Source organism: Protopterus annectens, chromosome 15.part0 (assembly GCF_019279795.1).
Source record: "Protopterus annectens isolate FY-2018-M chromosome 15.part0, PAN1.0, whole genome shotgun sequence".
Taxonomy (NCBI): domain Eukaryota; kingdom Metazoa; phylum Chordata; order Ceratodontiformes; family Protopteridae; genus Protopterus; species Protopterus annectens.
In genome coordinates, this window is record NC_056749.1 from 18,183,909 (window position 1) to 18,206,154 (window position 22,246).

At 42.7% G+C, this 22,246-nt stretch overlaps 1 protein-coding gene across 1 annotated transcript in view; it reads right to left on the minus strand.

Moving 5' to 3' along the window:
- The window catches only part of PODNL1 (podocan like 1), a 906,607-nt gene that overhangs the window by 356,242 nt on the left and 528,119 nt on the right, over window positions 1-22,246 (minus strand). The window contains exon 6 of the mRNA XM_044057733.1: window positions 8,634-8,790. Coding sequence (XP_043913668.1) covers window positions 8,634-8,790 — 157 coding nt within the window. The remainder of the gene's footprint in view (window positions 1-8,633; window positions 8,791-22,246) is intronic.

Genomic DNA, 22,246 nt, shown 5'->3' on the forward strand with positions numbered 1-22,246 from the left:
CCCAGGAAATTACAGACCCATAAGTCTGACCAGGCTTGTATGCAAAGCCATGGAAAGTCTTATCATGAGATTGATCAGTCAAGGCACAGGGAACCTTCAAACACAGAATCCATCTCAGTTTGGATTCATCAGAACTCGTTGCAAGCACTACATAAGCTACAAATTACTACAGCACTCAACTTTCCTCACTTGTCTAGAGGAAAACAGTTTTTAGTACTTAATAAATAAGCACCTATCCAGGCATGTCTAAGGGTCAGCTCCCAGTGGATTCTCCTGTCTATCTGATGAATCTGGGCATCTTGGGGCAATGCAGCAATTGCCTCATGTACACAGACAACCCTCTCCTCCTACCACCCAACACTACAACCTGTGAGAGATGCACTTATATAGCCAAACTGGAAGCAAAGCTCTCTTCACCCAAGACTGGACTAGACAGTCAAGAGGAGAAGGTAAACACTTGCACCACACCACACTCATCACATAGTCCCTCAAAACCTACACCACCAAAACACACACATAGAAACACAAAACACACACCTACATTTGCAGAGGCTCTTAATAAAAATCTGTACAAGCAACAGGGACCTCCAAAGCAGAAACACAAGCAACCTCCACCCCCCAACACAACCCAAATTACACATAGCCCACAAACTTAGTGTGCCCCTCAACCACAGCCCATAAGGCATAACAACATCCCCAAAACTCTAGTCATATGTGACTCTATAGTCAGGCACACTGATGTTCCTCTCACAAGGCTAAACAAGGAGAAATTTACTGTCAGCTGCCTGTCAGGTGCCACGATCTGCCACCTAACGCATGCATGCAGGTCACTCCACAACAAGTATAAATATGACTCTATCATTGTCCATGTTGGTGTGAATGACCAGAGATGTACCTCCGTGGACTGCATAAAAAGAGACATGGAGGAGCTGTCTCATCTTGTAGCCCAGGCAGGTATGACCCTAGCCCTGAGTAGCATCCTGCCATCACCCAGAATGATACCACAGTACAAGGACAAAATGATTGACTTCAGCAATTGGCTAAGGTTCTGGTGTCATTCTAAGGGCATCCAGTATTTGTCTGCCTGCCTGGAAGACACGATTGACAGACCACGATGCTTTGCCAGAGATGGCCTGCATCTGTCGCCCTTGGGATTCCAGATACTGGCTAAGGCTCTTGCCACCCCTATAGTGCCTTTTTCAGGCAAGATTCAACATGACAAATTCACCACCATAACAGGTACAAGCAAGCAAAATCTGAGGGTAATGCTACTTAATGCTAGAAGTCTAAACCTCAAAATGCACTCCCTCATGGCACTTCTTAAAATGGAGAACATCGACATCTGTGCAGTGACAGAGACCTGGTTCAAGGCTCCAGACAGCACCCCTGCATTTCCAGGCTATAATTCATACCACACCTTTCAGCCACCTAACCTGGACCAAAACACTAAAGGCGGAGGTGTGTCCATATTCATTAAGGATATCCATACCTCCAGGCTAGTTGTTCAGCATAATGCATCCGAGATTATCCAAGTGCAACTAACTCTGGGCAAGACTGCAATTCAAATTGTACTGATCCCCCACCATGCCCCAGGATTCCCACTCCTCATTTCTTGATACAATGGAAAATATTAGGGTACAACCAAACACCCGAATAATGGGCGATTTCAACTACCCCACCATTAACTGGGAAAACTACTCATGTACCAACTCTTTTGCTCAACGTTTTCTGGAATTCATAAATTCCAATGTCTTGGATCAACTTATCCACACCCCTACCAGGGGCAGCAATATCCTAGACCTGGTCATTCACAACATGGGCAACCGGTGTTCCACATCAGAAGTCAATTCCTCGGTCAGATCTGACCACAAGCTAATTACCCTATTCATCCACATCCCACCCCCCATTAGGGAAACCACCATAAAAAAATTTTCTCCAAAGCCAACTTCACCCTTCTTAAGACAGAAATCGCAAACTTCACAACACCCATGCAGACGGACAATAGAGGTATGACTACTGAATCCTACACAAATACACTTTATAAACACTTACACGAGTGTATGGATCGTGCAATCCCTAGCAGAACCAAGATACTATCCTCCAAAAAAAGGAAGCCAATCTGGTGGTCCCCTGCCATAAACAAACTCTACAACAGAAGAAAGAAACTGTTGCAAAAAAGAGTAAAAAACCCCATGATTGGAGGAACCACCTGGTCAGCCTCAGTAAGAAGCTGAGATCCCTCATAAAATCCTCCAAAGCTAGTTATGAAAACAAAATTGCCACTGATTCTAAAGACAACCACAAAGCATTCTATAGCTATGTCAAGAATCTCAATGGCAACACTCAGATCTGCTCTGAGTTACAGTACAATGGCACTAAATATACAGAACCAACTGATATTGCCAACATTCTGGCAGATAGGTTGAGTGCTAACTTTACCCCCCTCTCACCCCCTAAAGGGCCCATCTCTATACTGGAAGAATGCAAAGTTCCTGTAATTACGACTGCGCAGGTAAAAACCATACTCTCCAAAGCCAAGAACACAGCATCCATGGGACCTGACAACATCCCAGGCTGCGTTCTAAACGAACTACAGAACGAAATGGCACCCCACCTAAGTACCATATTCAATCATAGCCTCACCTCAGGCTTTGTGCCCACTGAATGGTGCACAGAGACGGTTATCCCACTCCACGAAGAGGGAGCCGACACGGACACCGGGAACTACCGCCCCATTAGCCTGACAAGCCTGGTCTGCAAAGCTATGGACTGTATCATCATGGAACTTATAAACAATGACATTGGTAATCTCCAAACTCTGGACCCCACCCAGTTCAGGTTTGTAAAAGGCAGATCATGTCTCCTAAATGTGAGAGACTTCTTTGAAGTGGTCACCAAAGCCGTAGATGAGGGTAAGGTGGTTCACACAGCCTATCTAGATCTCGCCAAGGCTTTTGACACCATCCCCCACTCAGGAATTATAGATACACTCACTAAACTAGGTATAAATCCTTATGTCACAAGATGGGTTGCCAACTGGCTCACTGACAGAACCCACACTGTGAAAGTATCAGACTCCAAATCCGACTTCAGACCAGTGACAAGTGGAGTACCACAGGGTTCAGTTCTGGGTCCTCTCTTGTTTGATATCTACTTCTCAAAAGTACAGGCTAACACAGAAGGTCTTTGGCTAATGAAGTTCACAGATGACTGCAAACTAGGAGCCATAATCAAAACTCCTAATGATGTGGAGATCTACAAAAGGGCCTCACTGAGACAGATGCCTGGTGTCAAAGCCATGGCCTCAAGCTCAGTGCCAGAAAGTGCATTGTCAACCCTTTTGGTACAAACTATGTACCCATGAACTACCAATAAAGAGGTAGTCTACTTAACACTGAAAGTGTGATAAGAGACCTTGGGACACAGGTGGACAGTAGTCTCTCCTTTGATAATCACATTGCCATAGTAGTCAGGAAATCCTTCTACGTGGCACACCTCATCACAAAAGGTTTCTCATCCAGGAAAAAAGAGGTCATTATTTGCCTCTACATGTGACTCATTAGACCCATTATAGAGTACAATGCCCCTTTTAGTATGTACCTCACAAGACATTTACAACAACTGGAAAGGCCGCAGAAATACCTCACAAAGAGGATTACCGGCCTCAAACAGATGTCCTACGCAGACTGTCTCAAAAAACTCCAGCTTTACTCTGTCGCATATCACCTACTCAGAGGTGATCTCTGTCTAACACACAAAGCTATGTCAAACCCAGAACTGTTGGACATGCTCCACTTAAAGAAATCCCAATCCCTTCGAGCTACGTGCTCTAGGAACCTAAACCTTGTCACCACAATAAACAGAACATGCTGGAGGGATAGATTCCTCTCCCAGAGACTTCTCATACTGTGGAACAAACTACCTGTCTCTATCAAACAAAGCTCCTCATTAGCATTCTTCAAGAAAATTCTTGATGATTGGATGGAAGATAGGAAATTCACCCCGGGGATCATCTGCTCGACAGGGGCACAAGAAAATAATTTTCTTGGCTGGCGAAAGCCAGGGTACATTTTTGGCTAGGCTTATATAGGCCCTAGAGCCAATAGCCTAGTGCCTACTTATGAACTTATGAATCAAGGGCAGGTCATGCTTACTCAGCATGGGGGGATTTTTTTTGAAAAGGTTACCAAAGTAATCAATGAAGGCAAAATGGTACACATTGCATACCTCAACCTGGCCAAAGCTTTTGACACAATTCCTATGTAGGTATAATGCAAAAGCTAAATAAACTGTGAATAAACCCCTATGCCACCAGTTGGATTGCCAACTGGCTCACAGATAGGGCACAGATAGTCAAAATAGGGCAAGTTACCTCTACGAAGAGACCAGCCACCAGTGGAGTCCTTTAAGGTTCAGTTCCGGGACCTCTCCTGTTTGGCATCAACTTTTCTGAAGTATAACCCAATAGCGAAGTGCTCTGATTAACTAAGTGTGTAGATGCCTGCGAGTGAGGAGCAGTTATTGAATATCCAAGTTAAATAGCCATCCTACACGAAGGCTTGTCCCAAATAAATAATTGGTGCCAAAACTGTGGACTGCACTAAATGCCAAAAATAAGTCATCAACCCCAGGGAACTAGCCCATTGACAATACACCCCTAAGAATTTTATTTTATTTTTTTATTTTAACATTTGTTTACTGGGAAAGTCTGACTTGGAACAAAGCCAATTTTCAGCGGCGGCCCGGGGAGAAATGCTCCAGACGCATGTCTTTGTGACGTGGGACGAAAATGGAGTACCCAGAGGAAAGCCACATGAACGCAGGGAGGACATGCAGACTCCACACATAACGCAGCCCGGCCGAGAATCGAACTGGAGAACCTCTTGCTGTGAAGCAACCGCTGCACCACTGTGCCATCCCAGTTGACCCAGTTGTTTGGGATTTGGACCTAACTTTTGAGCAACGTCTGTCTATTGTTGTAAGAAGTCCTTCTACATTGCACAGCTTATAAACAAGGGAATGTGTCTAGATCTAGGAATGTCAATGTCTCTCTTTATTTTGCCCTCATTAGGCCTTCATTGAATATAATGACACTTTTTCCATGTATCTGTCCAGACACATGCAACAACTTGAATCCCCAGAGATACCACACTCAGAGGATACAAGGCCTAAATAGAATGTCCTACATGGACTAACTCAAAGGTCTGTTACTATCCTTGGTACCCTATAAACTACTACAAGGTGACCTTTGTCTGGCATACAAGACGTCTTGCGACCCATTACTTATGAATTTTCTGCACATCAGCTAGTCAAATGTCATCAGAAACACTTGGTCTAGGGATCTAAACTTGTTTTGCAACATCAACAGAGTGGTTTGAAGGGACAAGTATATCTCGCAGAGGATACTACTGCTTTCGAACAGATTCCCAGTTCACATAAAACAAATTTCATCCCAGTCCATACTCAAGCACAGCTTAGATCTATGGATGGGAAACAGAAAATTTAGCCCAGGACTACCCCATGGACTATTAATGGATAGAGGCAACTCATAAATGCTTTATCCCAAGCATGGGACCCCTCAAATTATCTATGGTATGATTCCAGTTATTCTCATTAGGGGTAATATATAATTATCGACAGTGGGATGGGTAAGGCAAATTTACAACCAAATGGGATAGGTTATTTTGAGCACAAAAAGGAAACTGGCTAGGCTTAACATGGTCCACAAGGGCAGCTAGCGTAGTACTTACCTATGAACCTATAAAATGCAAGCGCTATGTCTGACTTACATACATCCAAAATTAACAGTAAGCTCTGAAGCAAGTGGTTATATCTGACAACAAGCAAAAGACAATACCAGTTGAAGTAATGTTCGCTAAGAAAGGACACATAGCTAAGTAGTACACAATCAGTTGCAATAATGTTTTTTTTGTTGTTGTTTAAAAAACACACCTTTATTGAATTGTCACTTGTGACACAGGCAAGTCTGCATCAGCCACCCTCAGGATATGTGCCCTGGAGTGGCGTCACGGCAACTGTGGTCCCACTTCACAAAGGATCAGCTTGACAAGCTTGATCTGCAAAATGGAGAGGATCATAATGGAACTCATAAATAAAGACATAGGAGACTTGCAGACTTTAGTTTGGCTTTGTCAAAACAGTCACCAAGGCCATTGATGAGGGAAAGGCAGTCCACACAGCCTACCTCAACCTGGCAAAGGCCAGGTATCATTGAAAAGATAGAATCAGAAGGGTCTTATAGAAATGGAAAACTGGTGCCAGAACCATGGCCTAAAGTTAAACATTTGATAAAGACCTTCTATATTGCCCACCTGATCATGAAGGGATTCACATCTAGATCAATGGAAGTCATCGCCCCTGTACTCATAACTCATCAGGCCAATGTATGTCCCTTCAGCTCTACTCAGTCGCCACTGCCTGCTCAGAGGTGACCTGTGCCTGACATACAAGGCCATGTCCAACCCAGAACTGATGAACATGCTTCACCTCAAAAAATCTAGATCCCTCAGAACTACAAACAGATTCATCACCCAGAGACTCCTATGCTGTGGAACAAAAATCTTGACCAATGGATCTCAGTGTCACTGCTTGACAGAGGCACAGCAAAATAATGGGCATAGTATGGCTAGGCTTATAAATGCCCTTGGGCAGATAGCCTAGTATGAACCTATGAACCTATGAACCTATATACAAGTAATTAAACCATATTACTAAGTTCGTATTTACAAACATTATGCATCACATATACTGTTACATATCATATAATCTAAGCAACATTACACAAATTATTCAGTTCCTGCCTTCTCTTAAATCTCATTGCATATATTGTTCCCACAATTTCCATTTTTTCTATGTAATTTACTCCTACCTTTTTCTAAAGATCCCATGTCCTGTTCTTTTATCTCTGCTACAATTTTCACTACTTCAAATATGGTTGGTTTAGATTTTATTTCCATTTTCTAGTAATTGCTTTTTTGGCAGCCACCAGAAATAAAGTTAACAAGGTCTTACTGTGTCTGGGCAATTCAGATACTTTGTCCCAGCTTAAAAACTCATGTCCTAAGTTATAGTCATTTGCTTGTCCAATATATCTTGACAGAGTACTCTGTGTGGAATTTTTAGTCTTCTATCTCATTACACTCCGAAAAACACGTTCCCAGTTATCTCTTTCTTCCCCATCACACCTCCAACATTTGCCATCAGTCTGAGGAAAAATTCTTTGGAGTCTGCTTGGGCTATAAAAGTACCTATGCAACCACTTTCAAGCAAAAATCCTAAATCTTCTAAACTTTGTTGCATATTTGGAAGCCATACATATGTCCTGCCATTGTTTATTTGGGAATTGCTTATCTAATCTCGGTTCCCAATCTTTTCTGACCTTGGAAGTTTTCAGGAAAGTGGAAGGCTGTGCTCACACGGACTCTCACTCAAGTAAACCTTGGAACTTTGCACTTCAGTATGGTAACGCTAACATTCAAGTCTATATTGAAATGCTAGATTTCACTAATTTGACAGTTCAATATATCAAAATCAAATAATCTAAAAAAAAAATTAGAACAATATAAAAAAAACTGTTTTTTACAAGGGGGCAAGCCCCATTGTGCCCCCGCACCCCCACTAATTAAATATACTGACTACAAGTTCGCATGAGAGTGAGTGAGGAATAAAGAAAAACTCCTTACCCCACTAAGGATCTCACACTAACAGGTAACAAAGACAGAAACTGACCCACTATGTAGATCACACACACACACACACACACACACACACACACACACACACACACACACACACACACACACACACACACACACACACACACACACACACGCACATACATACATTCAGACACAATACATAAAAATACAAACACATCCAGATGGCCAAATGTTACTTTATTTTACATATAGCAATTAAATAAATTCAATGTAATGCACAACAAAGTAAAATTCAACCATTAATTTTGCGTCATTGAGTGTCACTTTAGTATTACTAGTGTTTATTACTCATTTATTTGTACTTTGAACGGATCCCTGTGTATGTTTCAATAGATCTGGGGCTGTCATCCAGAATCTGCATCCTTGCTATGCCTGAAGCCTTACAATTATCCTTATAAAACACAAAAGCTGAAATTAGTATCAGCTACCTAATATAGCACTCCTAACCCCCCCCCCCCACACACACACACATGGAAGCATGCTGCAGCTGTTACAGTTGTACCACCCCAAGCAGTTCCTACCCCTGTTGGCTCTTCTACCCTACTGTCCCTGGCCTTACTGACTGTACTGCAATCAAGCAGAGAAAATGTCATAGTACTGAGGCTGTAAGCAAATCTACCCTGAATGAAATACTCTGCTAGGAATGAAATGACGCAATATGCCCTGGCCATAACTTCCTCTAATAGTATAAATACCATGTCAGGTCTCCCCTGAAAAGAGGCTACTAGCCTAGTGGGACTAACCCGGTCAACAAAGGATAAATAACTAACTACAATACAACAGAATAAAAGTTACAAATTCTCTTGGGCATTGTTTAAAGTTTAGTAAGCAGTGACCCTGGTAGTCAGGTGTGAGCAGCATCATGACATGAACTGAACAAACAGCACTGCCTACCTGTAAGTGCAGCTCTGCAAGTGACGCAGGCAGGTTTTGAGGAACATATGTCAGCTGATTGTTTGAAAGGGTTAAGGTTGTGACTGCATTGGACCCATTCAGGAAGTTGAATGATATGCCTGCATTTCTTAAACAGTTGTTGTGCAAATAAACAGACCTGGATACAGGATACAGAAAAAGAAACAAACTTTAGAACTCATCATAGCAGGGAGTTGTTTTCTGTACTTATGGTACAACACTTTATTTACAAGCCTGCCAGAATTAAGGTTGCTATGTTACATGCGCATACATTCTGCAGTAATTCAAGGCACCATTCATAATAACTATAAATCATCATGAACAAATGTGGGTTCGCCAGGCTTCGTGTGGAAAACAAGTACAAAAAGACCAAGGAATAATCTGCAAAGGCTGGACATGCAGACAGGAGGCATACAGTTACATTGTTTAACATTTCATTGCAACATACAGTTACATTGTTTAACATTTCGCTGTAACATGATCTGTAACTGTTGTCTCGGAGGCAAATAAAAACTGAACTTGTGATTGGTAACCAAACCATCTCATAGCACAGGAATTTAAAGGAAATTGCAAGGAATTAGCCCTCACCAAATCTTTCCAGATGTCATGCTGTTTCATTTAAAGGCACAAGGCCATGTTTATTTGAATTGTTTTATTTTTTTACTGGAACAAGTTATTTTTAAATTTGCCTCATTCTTCGTAATGTGGTAGATGTCGCTGTCTATGATAACATCCTTTTGTACTCCAAGTGAAATACATGATTGTGGTGATAATGAATTGTGTTCTGTTTGTAATCCTTACCTTATGCACACTGCGTGATTACTGAATTGGGGGGGGGTCATACTGCAGCATCTCATTTGTAATCCCCTCACATCCTGATGCAGCACAGCTGACTTACAAACTGAAGGCTGATAATTTAGAAAGTGCTCCTTCTGCCCTTGTACAAGATTTACTTTGACATTGTTGCTACATACTGTCTGGAAGTTTAGTGCAGAATATTAAAACTATAAATTGCTAATGAGATTTACACTTGCTGTGGGTTTGATTCCCTTAGTCTCTATTTACCAACTTTGCATTCCCGAATTAGTACTGAAAAGAGGCAGTTGTACCTAGAGGGTGCACCCAGTTAACAAAAAGAATAAATAAATTATAATAAAATGATCTGTAAGATTACACCTGCTCCCTTTGCAAGCATTTTGCATCAAATAAAGGGCATGCTTTCTTTCCACTTAATTCAGATGAGAACAATATTAAATGCTTGACTGTATATGTTCATCTCACATCTGTGGCTTTCATTTTGCTGCAAGCAGCCTGATTTGATATTCCAGTTTATCTTCTTGGAAAGGTCATTTTCTCAGACAGAGCCACCTTGCTGTCCTTTACTACCTTAATCTTGTCATTCTATAATTCATATTAAACATCATCACTTATTTGTCATTTCTAGACCTCCTTTCATCCTTGAGTCAGTTCTGAAGAAAGTGAATTCCATAAAGAAAATAAATAATACATGATGAAAATATTTGTAAATATTTTGTTCCCTTCCCATTCTGCTAGTTTTATAGTTGCAAAAAATATTGCTTAGACCAGTGATGGCAAACCTGTGACACGCATGTTAAAGGCGGCACACACCATGACCTTTGGGTGACATGCCAGCAATCACTGACACCCGAGTTACCAAAGACACTGCTTTTGCATTCATTGCTTATGTGAAGTGCATTGAATTATTTTGTGCCAAGAGCTTTTGACACATCAAACCCAAAAGGTTCACCATCACTGGCTTAGACTGTAGGCCACGTCTCTGCCACTTAACACTCCTTACTTATCATCAACATCATCATTATCATCCACATAACCACTTGTCCTAGTGAACATCACAGAGTAACAATGGAGAAGGGCAGAGCAGGCTTCCAAATCCTCATTAGCAGTGTCCCATAAGAATTGTTTTCTCTTTCACTTCAACCTCTGTTAATCCAGTGTCATGTACTATGGTAAGCTGAGAGACATAATACCACCAACATGTCCTGGGATTGCCCCAGGGTGCCCACCCTGTGGGCTGTACCTGGTGCAGCTCCTGGGAAAGCTTATCAGCAGGTATCCTCACAAGGTACCCAAACCACCTCATTAGACTCTTTTCAACATGAAGAAGCAGTGGATGCACCCAGAGGTCCTCCAGGATTGACAATCACTTCAGTCCATCATCAGCAATGGCTCTTCAAATGAGCCTGATTTCTGCTGCCTTTATTCATGATCTCATTCTTTAAGTCACATGACCACACATGAAGAGAGAGGCATAGCTTGTCCAGTAAGTTGAGAACTTTGTCCTCTGGTTCTGCTCTCACTTCCCTCCACAGCCTGGTACAATGCTTTTGTTACGGCTGCTTCCATGTCCAATCATTGGCTAATCTACCATTCCCTCCTACCCTCAGCCATGATCAAAATCCCAAGGTACTTAAACCCCTTCACTTCAGGGAGCTTTCCCTCTCATCTGGAAAGAGCAATGCTTGCTTTTCTGAGACAAAACCATAACTTCTGATCTGAAGATGCTGATTTTCATCCCATGTGAATCACATTCTGCAGGAAATTTCTCCACAGCACACTAGCGATCATAGCCACTTGAGACTGAAACAATATGATCTGCAAAGAAGAAAAAGATGCTGCCTTCATATCCACAGATTGGATACTGTCCTCATATCCGCAAACTGGGTGCTGTCCTCATATCCACAGACTGGGTGCTGTCCTCATATCCACAGATTGGGTATCCTCATATCCACAGACTGGGTACTGTCCTCATATCCACAGACTGGGTACTGTCCTCATATCCACAGACTGGGTACTGTCCACATATCCACAGACTGGGTGCTGTCCTCATATCCACATACTGGTGCTGTCCTCATATCCACAGACTGAGTGCTGTCCTAATATCCACAAACTGGGTGCTGTCCTCATATCCACCTAATGGGTGCTGTTTTCATATCCACATATTGGGTGCTGTCCTCATATCCACAAACTGGGTACTGTCCTCATCTCTACAAACTGGGTGTTGTCCTCATATCCACAAACTGGTTGCTGTCCTCATATCCACAAACTGGGTACTGTCCTCATATCCACAAACTGGGTACTGTCCTCATATCCACAGACTGGGTGCTGTCCTCATATCCACAAACTGGGTACTGTCATCATATCCACAGACTGGTGCTGTCCTCATATCCACAGACTGGGTGCTGTCCTCATATCCACAAACTGGGTACTGTCCTCATATCCACAGACTGGGTGCTGTCCTCATATCCACAGACTGGGTGCTGTCCTCATATCCACATACTGGTGCTGTCCTCATATCCACAGACTGGGTACTGTCCTCATATCCACAGACTGGGTACTGTCCTCATATCCACAAACTGGGTGCTGTCCTCATATCCACAAACTGGGTGCTGTCCTCATATCCACGTGCTGGTGCTGTCCTCATATCCACATGCTGGTGCTGTCCTCATATCCACAGACTGGGTGCTGTTCTCATGTCCACAAACTGGGTGCTGTCCTCATATCCACAAACTGGATGCTGTCCTCATATCCACAAAACTGGGTACTGTCCTCATATCCACAAACTGGGTGTTGTCCTCATATCTACATACTGGTGCTGTCCTCATATCCACAGACTGGGTGCTGTCCTCATATCCACAAACTGGGTACTGTCCTCATATCCACAAACTGGGTGTTGTCCTCATATCTACATACTGCTGCTGTCCTCATATCCACAGACTGGGTGCTGTCCTCATATCCACAAACTGGGTGTTGTCCTCATATCTACATACTGGTGCTGTCCTCATATCTACATACTGGTGCTGTCCTCATATCCACAGACTGGGTGCTGTCCTCATATCCACAAACTGGGTACTGTCCTCATATCCACAAACTGGGTGCTGTACAGGCCTTCACTGCCCTTTATATCTTATCAATGAATATTACAAACGGGGTGAAACAAGACATACCTTGATGGAGTTTTACATCCACCTTGAATGTATTCGATGTAACAGTAAGAATGTGGATAAGAATCAGAATCCTCAAATCCAGGGACTGGCAATCACACAGCAGGGGCCCTGGGGTGGAGCTATGAGAATGTATTTTAGGATCTGCTGATGTGTGAAAAAAAGAATACACCAAACAAATAAACATATTTCAGCATAAGAATAACTTGCAAAATTGTACAATATTTACATTGTGTGTGATAGTGGATCAACAGTGGATGTTTCCTGTTTTCTACCTAGGGTCGGGGTGTTGATTCTACTGTCATGTCTATCAGTTCAGTACCACTCTATCTTCTTTGACAGTCATGCCTGACTGTCATAGGTGTTCTCTCACATAGTCCATTTATCTCTTTGCTGGACGTCCTCATTTCTTCTTACCTTCTTCCTGTCTGTCCCAAATCTTCTTCACCAGATTGCCCTCTGCTTTCCTGCACATGTCTGAACCAGCATAATCTGTTTCTTTGACCTTCTCTGAAATTGAAGTTACTTGGGCTTCTGCTCATATGTCCACATTTATTCCTCTATCCCACTGTCTCAAGCACTTTATCTCCATCACCTCTAGCTTCAGGCACTTTATCTCCATCACCTCTAGCTTCAGGCACTTTATCTCCATCACCTCTAGCTTCAGGCACTTTATCTCCATCACCTCTAACTTCAGGCACTTTATCTCCATCACCTCTAGCTTCCTAAACTGCTCTGTCTTCACTGCCCAGGTTTCTGTAACATACAGTAGAACTGACTGCACCACTGTTTTGTACACCTTACTTTTCCGCTTCTTTAGCATTCTTCTGTCACATACTAACCTTGAAACTCTGTGCCAGTTGGTTGCAGCCCATTTCATTCTAGCTTTGACTTACTCATTCAGACCTCTTTTCCTCAGCCCTCATCTCCTAGATGCTTCAAATAGTTAACCTGTTCCACCATTTTTCCTTCTATCTCAGTTTTCATATTCCTATTTCCCCCATTTGCTACCATTACAGCTGTCTTATCTATACTTCATTTCATCCAGTGTGCCTTCAGTTCGGCATTCTTTGCTGAAGGTCTTGCTCATACTCAGGATTTGCATGTAACGGCACATTGCCTTCATACAGAAATGTTATTGTCCTGTCCTTTTACTTGTTAACTAATGTAGTCCATCACCAGTATAAACAGCAGTCGACTCAGAGCTGAACCCTAATGCACATTCACTTCCACGGGGAACCTCCCTGTGAGTTGGAACACTGTTTGTACTTGAGTCATTGGGTCCTTGTACATAGCCTGCACTGATTGTACCAATGTTTCTGGGACTTTGAACTATCATAGGACTGCCCAAATCAGCTTTCTTGGGAGTTTCTTACACGCTTTCTCCAGGTGTAGAAATGCCCAGTTGGACTCTTTCTTTATCTTTAGCTTCTTCTCAGCTATCTGTCTCACTGCAAATATTGGGTCGGTTGAGCTCCACAACCTGATCTGAATCTGAACTCCTCATCTCCCACCTTACATTTTACTTCACTGCATACTGAGTTATCAGTCACCCTTTCAAGAACTTTCATACGTGTGACAGAGTTTGATACCTCTAGACTGCCCACAGTTGTGAATGCCCCCTTTGTTCTTGTACACTGGCACTAGTATGCTTATTCTCCAGTCATCTGGGATATGCCCTTCTCTCCACACTGCTATGTGCACCCTCAGCAGTCTTGTCTCCCTTACTCACCGAGTATCTTGATTATATCTGTTGTAACCTCACTTGAGCCTGCTGCTTTGCCTGACTTCATTTTCCTTAGTGCTGTTCTTAATTCTTCTAAGGTGGACTCCTCTTTCACTTTCATTGTAAGCTGTGTTTGAGGCAGTACAGCTTTTGTGGGTTTTTTCATTCAGAAGCTGCTGGAAGTACGTCTTGTATCTGCTTTTGATGTCCTGTGGACTGGTGAGTAGGTTGCTGCTGGCACCCTTATGAACAGTGTCTTATAATAACTATATACTTTATCTTTCTGTTTTTGCCTTGCAACCTGGTAGAATTTCTTTGTGTCATCTGCTGAGTCACCTTCCAGAAGCTACTAGAATTCCACTGATGCCTTTGTCTTTGGTATTGCAACTGCTCTCTTAGCCTCTTTGTTAGCCAGTCAGTATTCCATCTTAGCCGGGTCCATCTTTTTTATCTGTCACTTCTTCCTGCACTCCCTTCCACCACCACTAGCTTTCCTTATGCACCTTATTTCCATGCCTGGCTCGGCGGCATATCTGTTCTGTAGTCCTCACACATGCTGTTTTGAGGCACTGCTATTCTTCTTCAACTCCACTTATTTCTTCTTTTTCCAGAGGTGCTAGAGCTCTGAGTATTTTCTTGAACTCTTGTGCTTTCTGTCTAGTCAACTTCCAGACTTTCAGCCTAGTCTCTGTTGATCTTCGACTCTTCTCTGACCATTGCTTGCTGCTGATTGTGGTAACCAGTGGTTTATGCTGTGGGCTGCATTTCACTGAGGATGAATCTGCAGTAAAAATAGTGGTGAGTACCCTTGAGTAAGGGATGAAGACTGACAGTGAAGATGGAGAAAGGGGATATGAGGGACAGGAGTTGTTGATCGGCCCAGATGAGAGGAAGAAAATGAAGGGGGGACTGGTGTGCAGGTTAGTGAATGGGTAAGTAGGGTGATATATGTAGAAGCTTCAGTAAGAATAAGTTCATGTAGTAACGCATTCATGCCAACACCTTGGCATATGTTTTACTAGGAAAACCGAGGAATGTGATCTCCGTGTGATTAGAAAATATCCTTCAGTTCTCCTTTTTGAAAGTGGAGACTTCTACCCCAGTTTTCCAGTCCAGAGGTATTGTCCCAGGCTTCCATGCTACATTGAAAAGGCAGGTTAACCACAATACCATAAAAGGGTCCAGTGCCTTCAACATTTTTAGATGGCCCTCATCTACTCTCACAGCAAAATTGCTTAATCAGTGCAATGAACCAATCTACTGAAATGGAACCATTTCCACCATCTGCTTCTGACATTCTCTCTACAGAAGACAACATGTAAACTAGATTCAGGACTTTCCCATTTCTGCATCTCAACAATGTATCCAATTAAAGTCAGTGGTGTTTTTTTTATTATTTTTGCTGAGAACAGCCTGGGCAGCAAGTCTCCTCCCCTTTCATGACTCAATGAATGGTTTGCCAGGACCACTTTAATTCAATCTAAAAGTCGTTTTCCATGACTTTGCCAAAAAAAAAATACATACTCTGGCCTTCACTTCAGTAACTATCACAGCTTGGTTTGTCAGTACTTGTTATCAAATCTGGGGACGCATTCGCTTGTGTTGCACAGAAGACCTCTTTCTTTAACCCAACAGCTTCCCTTACCAATTGTGCCCAATAGTGTATCCTAGGAGTACCATTATGACAAATGCTTACCAACCTTTGGCCATAACTCCATTGCTACCTCAGATATTGAGGTCTTAAACAGAGTTTTCTCATACTCCACATTCCTGACCTCTCCAGGCATAAACAAAAAACTCACAGAACCAAATAAAATGCAACTTTACCTTGAAAGCACATTTGCTGCACTTCTTACCTTATGATACACTTTTTTCCCAATTAAAGTTATATTTTAATTGGTTTGGGTGATGTTCATACTGTTAGACTATCACTTTTAGTCATTCTGAATGGTGGTTACAGTATAGGAGAAGCTCTTCTGAAAGTGGAGACAGAACCTGTCCCACACACAAGGATTGTCTAGGCATTCCCAATACACTCTCATGTGTTTTGGCTTTCTGGGTCCCCAGCCATCTGACCCAACTTCCTTACAAATAGTGCTGATTTGACAGCTCAGTGCCTTTCTTGATCCAAAGATCTAGAACATATGGCCTCAGGACTGATGACTGAATAAGTCCATCAATGACCCTTTGACCAAGGTGCACTGTTACCAAGTACATTTATGAGCGGTCATGTGTTCTAACATGGCATTTGTTATAGAACATGGATCACCAGCACAGAAGTCCAACAACAATTCACCTCTCTGGTTTGGTTCCCTATTGAAATGTTGGGACTTGCAATGCCAAGTCTAGGAACACTGAAAAAAAAAAAAAAAAAAGACAATGTGCAGGAGAAGGGCAAATATCAAATATTGTCTTCTGTTTTAAACCTGTTGTTTGCAGGGGAGCAATCCAGCCTACATCACACCTGATGTGGGGGGCAGATCTCCCACACCCCCTAAACTTATATATACTGACTCCAAGATTGCCATACCTTAGGGAAACTGGAATATTCTGCGAAATGGCAATTTTAGACTTTGTATACGTAAGTCCAGATTTTCAGTCATTCATTCTCCACATTCTGGGATTCAGTACTGCAAGCCCTTACATATTCAATGTTTACTTTCAAAGTTCACATCAGGTAATCCATTCCTCCTAATTATACCTATCTAAGCATCTGCATAATTTCCAAAGCTTTCTAACAGAACTACAGAAACCACACATGGTACCTTACTGAGCACCACACTAATGGACAGGACTACAGAATCTACAGAATCAGTAGACGGGACATTACTGATCACCACACCCATGGGCAGGACTACAGAATAAGTGGATGGTATCTTACTGATCACCACACCCATGGGCAGGACTACAGAATAAGTGTGTGGTATCTTACTGATCACCACACCCATGGGCAGGACTACAGAATAAGTAGGTGCTACCTTAATGATCACCAAACCCATAGGCAGGACTACAGAATAAGCAGGTGGTGTCCTACTAATCATTACACCCATAGCCGGCTTTAGGCACCAATGAACCCTGCGGTTGCTGGGGGCCCCCTGTTCCCTGGGGACCCCCAAAAACAGCAAGTTATCTTATCCTGATGTTTTGTAACATGTCTGTCAAGCCAACAAAAGCTAGTACAGCATTCTTGTATACTTAATAAACCACATGGTTAATAAGTCTTATTTATATCCCCTTTAAAATTCAAAGATATTCCTGGTTGTAAGAACAATGTTTTGTCAACTGACAGGCATCAGAATTCCATTAAATATTTTACCACTGACATAGTGCCCCTGGCTTAGTTAACCCTTGCTGTTGGACATCTTTTCCACTAAAACTAGCTACATAGCCAGCTTTAGGTCCCTGCTATACCCGTGGCTGCAGGGGCCCTCCTTAATCATCCTTGACTGTGTGGGGACCCACAAAAGCTGCTGCTGGTTGGGGAAAAAATTAGGAAGGAAAAATGTATTAATTTACTAATTATGCTCTTTAACCTGAACAGGGCTGTGATATGGCCTTGTTAGGATGAAGCTGATAATGAACACGAACAAGGTAAGCACTAGAGAGATCAGCTGCCCAGAGTGACCAAGGTAAGCACTAGAGGGATCAGTAGCCCAGAGTGACCAAGGTAAGTACTAGAGAGGTCTGCAGCCCAGAGTGACCAAGGTAAGCACTAGAGGGATCAGCAGCCCAGAGTGACCAAAGTAAGCACTAGAGAGATCAACAGCCCAGAGTGACCAAGGTAAGCATTAGAGGGATCAGTAGCCCAGAGTGACCAAGGTAAGCACTAGAGGGATCAGCAGCCCAGAGTGACCAAGGTAAGCACTAGATGGATCAGCAGCCCAGAGTGACCAAGGTAAGCACTAGTGGGATCAGCAGCCCAGAGTGACCAAAGTAAGCACTAGAGGGATCAGCAGCCCAGAGTGACCAAGGTAAGCACTAGAGAGATCAGCAGCCCAGAGTGACCAAGGTAAGCACTAGAGAGATCAGCAGCCCAGAGTGACCAAGGTAAGCACTAGAGGGATCAGCAGCCCAGAGTGACCAAGGTAAGCACTAGAGAGATCAGCAGCCCAGAGTGACCAAGGTAAGCACTAGAGGGATCAGCAGCCCAGAGTGACCAAGGTAAGCACTAGAGGGATCAGCAGCCCAGAGTGACCAAGGTAAGCACTAGAGAGATCAGCAGCCCAGAGTGACCAAGGTAAGCACTAGAGGGATCAGCAGCCCAGAGTGACCAAGGTAAGCACTAGAGGGATCAGCAGCCCAGAGTGACCAAGGTAAGCACTAGAGAGATCAGCAGCCCAGAGTGACCAAGGTAAGCACTAGAGGGATCAGCAGCCCAGAGTGACCAAGGTAAGCACTAGAGGGATCAGCAGCCCAGAGTGACCAAGGTAAGCACTAGAGAGATCAGCAGCCCAGAGTGACCAAGGTAAGCACTAGAGAGATCAGCAGCCCAGAGTGACCAAGGTAAGCACTAGAGGGATCAGCAGCCCACAGTGACCAAGGTAAGCACTAGAGAGATCAGCAGCCCAGAGTGACCAAGGTAAGCACTAGAGAGATCAGCAGCCCAGAGTGACCAAGGTGAGCACTAGAGAGATCAGCAGCCCAGAGTGACCAAGGTAAGCACTAGAGAGATCAGCAGCCCAGAGTGACTTATCTTGGTGCAAACTTTGCATTTTAAGAAGAGCTGATACTTCTGATCATTAAGGATGATTTTCTCTTTCAGGGAGTTTTATAAATACAAGCAGAACACCAGATATTATAACTCTCAATTTATTTGGTTAAGAATTCAGTGCAGTCCCAAAAATAATAGAATAATGGCTCAGAATCAGGACTACATTTTAAATATTAGTCTAATTTGCTTAAAAAGTTACTAGAATAACACCTTTTGCATCAACACGTTCTTTTGGACAATAATTATAAAACTCAGCTGTCTGGATTGATTGACTGTTTGTAATCCTGAAGGACTTACCAGCAAATCAAACTTTTTACGAAGATGAAAGCAAAAGTATGAACAAAATCGGGGAAGGTCTGTGAAATCAGGAACAGTGACAGGTATGTGAAATCAGGGACAGTGACAGGTATGTGAAATCAGGGACAGTGACAGGTCTGTGAAATCAGGGACAGGTATGTGAAATCAGGGCCAGTGACAGGTATGTGAAATCAGGGACAGTGACAGGTATGTGAAATCAGGGCCAGTGACAGGTATGTGAAATCAGGGACAGTGACAGGTCTGTGACATCAGGGACAGTGACAGGTATGTGAAATCAGGGACAGTGACAGGTATGCATTACTACTCAACGAGGGAAATATGTGACTTACCCCTGCTGCTGTTTGACAACTCCTAAACAGCAGTCACTGATCTGCTGTGGCAGTACCAGTGTTGCACAATGTATTGCTATTTGCTGAAATAAGTACAAAACTAGTACCACTATGGCTTATGCTTGTGTGTGTCTATGTGTGTATGTAAAAAATGTCATTGAGTTTTATCTGTGCACACACCAAATAATGCCAGGACACAGACATTATTCTTCTGGGTATCAGTAAAAAATGTACTTAACAAGTAATCATATTTCAAAAGTAAGAGAAAATATATCACAGAACATTCAGACACTTAGATCTTCTTAGAGTCTGGTGGTCCCCACTCACTAGACTGTATAAATGGATACTGGGGGCTCCTTTAATCATCTTTGACTCTGTGGAGACCCCCACAAAACCTGTTGCTGGTTAAACAAAAATCAGGAGAAAAAAATGTATCAGTTTTCTGATTGAGCTGTTTAACCTGAAGAGTGCTGAGATATGACCATTTTAGGATAAAGCTGATACTAGCCTTTGGTTTCAACCACACCCATTCTAAAACCAGCCCTGCTCAAATGCGTGTGTACAGAAGGCTGCTGTAGGTTATGGGGGGCTGGGGATTGTGTGGTTATTACAACTTTAATTTTCATCACAGTCAAACCTTAGAGGTATGCACATGAAGTCATTACAGCTTGTGTTTGAGCTGAGGACAGTGTGATCATTGTTTGTTTACTTTTCTCACAGACCTCAGAGGTGTAAAATGAAGGTTACTACAGCTTGTGTAGGGGTGGTGTACTGTATAGGACCAACAAATTCAAATATATTACTGAAATCATTCTCACAATCACACATCAGGCACATATACATGGGGCTGACTTTGAGGGTTAGGGGTGAGGAAGCATGCTATGTATATGTATATCAGCAGCCACTTGAAATATATGACTAAGGCAATTTAAAGAAAAAAATAAGACTGAAATTCTTTTTTTCTTCATGATTTTTATTTAGGCCACCATTGGAGTAAAATATTGAGAAAAAGCTCTAAAATGCATCCCAGACCATCTGTAAACCTGTGGTTTCTTGGGCCCTGACTTGAGTTATTTCCTAAATGGTTATTACTGGGCTGTCTTGTTCAGGAAAGGTGTGTTGAAGGATGCAAGGAAAATGAAAGCTGAACAGCAACAGTGAATTATTTTCCTTAATCACAATTTCTGTTCAAGCCATCATTGGATGAAAAGGTTGTGTAAAAAGAAAAAAAATAACTTTAAAATGTACTTCAGAGCATATAGAAAACGATGGCTTCTTGATAAAGCTGAGGGTAAGGCAAAATGTGAGAAAAGGAAGAAAAAAGTAACGTGCATGGTATGGGGAGCCCCAAAAAAGTGTGGGTCAGAGGAGAAGACTGGGGTGTGTGCAGAGGGTGTTGAAATGGTAGGCCTAGTCATCAGTTCATTTAATTCCAGACCTGTACATAGAGTTATTGCAATGTATCACTGTTGCAACTAAATGCCAGTAACTGTAAGTGTCCCTTTGTTAGACAGGTCAACACAGTGTGGTATGTATGCCTGTTGTAATGTAAGAGCTTGTAGCTACAGGTCTGTCTGTGCTTATGTCTCCTAAACGTTTGCAGCACAAACTAAAAGGTTTCTTAGGAGGGAGGGCACTGACAGAATGATACTTATACTGGAATTGCTTAGGGGGCCCCAAACTTAACATTTGCTGGGGGCCCCCAAAATGCTAATACCGGCCCTGACCACACCCGTAGGCATATAAAATACAAAAAGGTGTATGTGAAGAGTTGCCCTTGTTAGTGGCATGGATGTTATTCCTGTGTTAGGCTTAATTTATGAAAGGAGACTTCAGCTGAACCATTGAGTTTTATCTAATGTGAAAAGTTGTTGGTCTTCCCTTAAAGCTATAATAGTTTGTAGTCCTCAATTCACATAGGTTCATAGGTAGGTACTAGGCTATTGGCCCTAGGGCCTATATAAGCCTAGCCAAAAAGGTACCCTGGCTTTAGCCAGCCAAGAAAATTATTTTTCTGTGCCTCTGTCGAGCAGAGCCACATAAATGATTCCCGGGGTGAATTTCCTATCTCCCATCCAATCATCAAGATTTTTCTTGAAGAATGCTAATGAGGAGCTTTGTTTGATAGAGACAGGTAGTTTGTTCCACAGTATGGGAAGTCTCTGGGACAGGAATCTATCCCTCCAGCATGTTCTGTTTATTGTGGTGACAAGGTTTAGGTCCCTAAAGAGTGTGGCTCAGAGGGATTGGGATTTCTTTAAGTGGAGCATGTCCAACAGCTCTGGGTTTGACATAGCTTAGTATGTTAGGCAGAGACTGCCTCTAAATAGGCAATATGTGATGGAGTAAAGCTGGAGTGTTTTGAGATGGTCTGCGTAGGGCATCTGTTTGAGGCTGGCAATCCTCTTTGTGAGATATTTCTGTGGCCTTTCTAGTTGTTGTAGATGTCATGTGAGGTACATACCCAAAGGGGCATTGTAATCTATAATGGGCCTAAGCCTAATGAGTGACGAGTACAGGGGAACAAT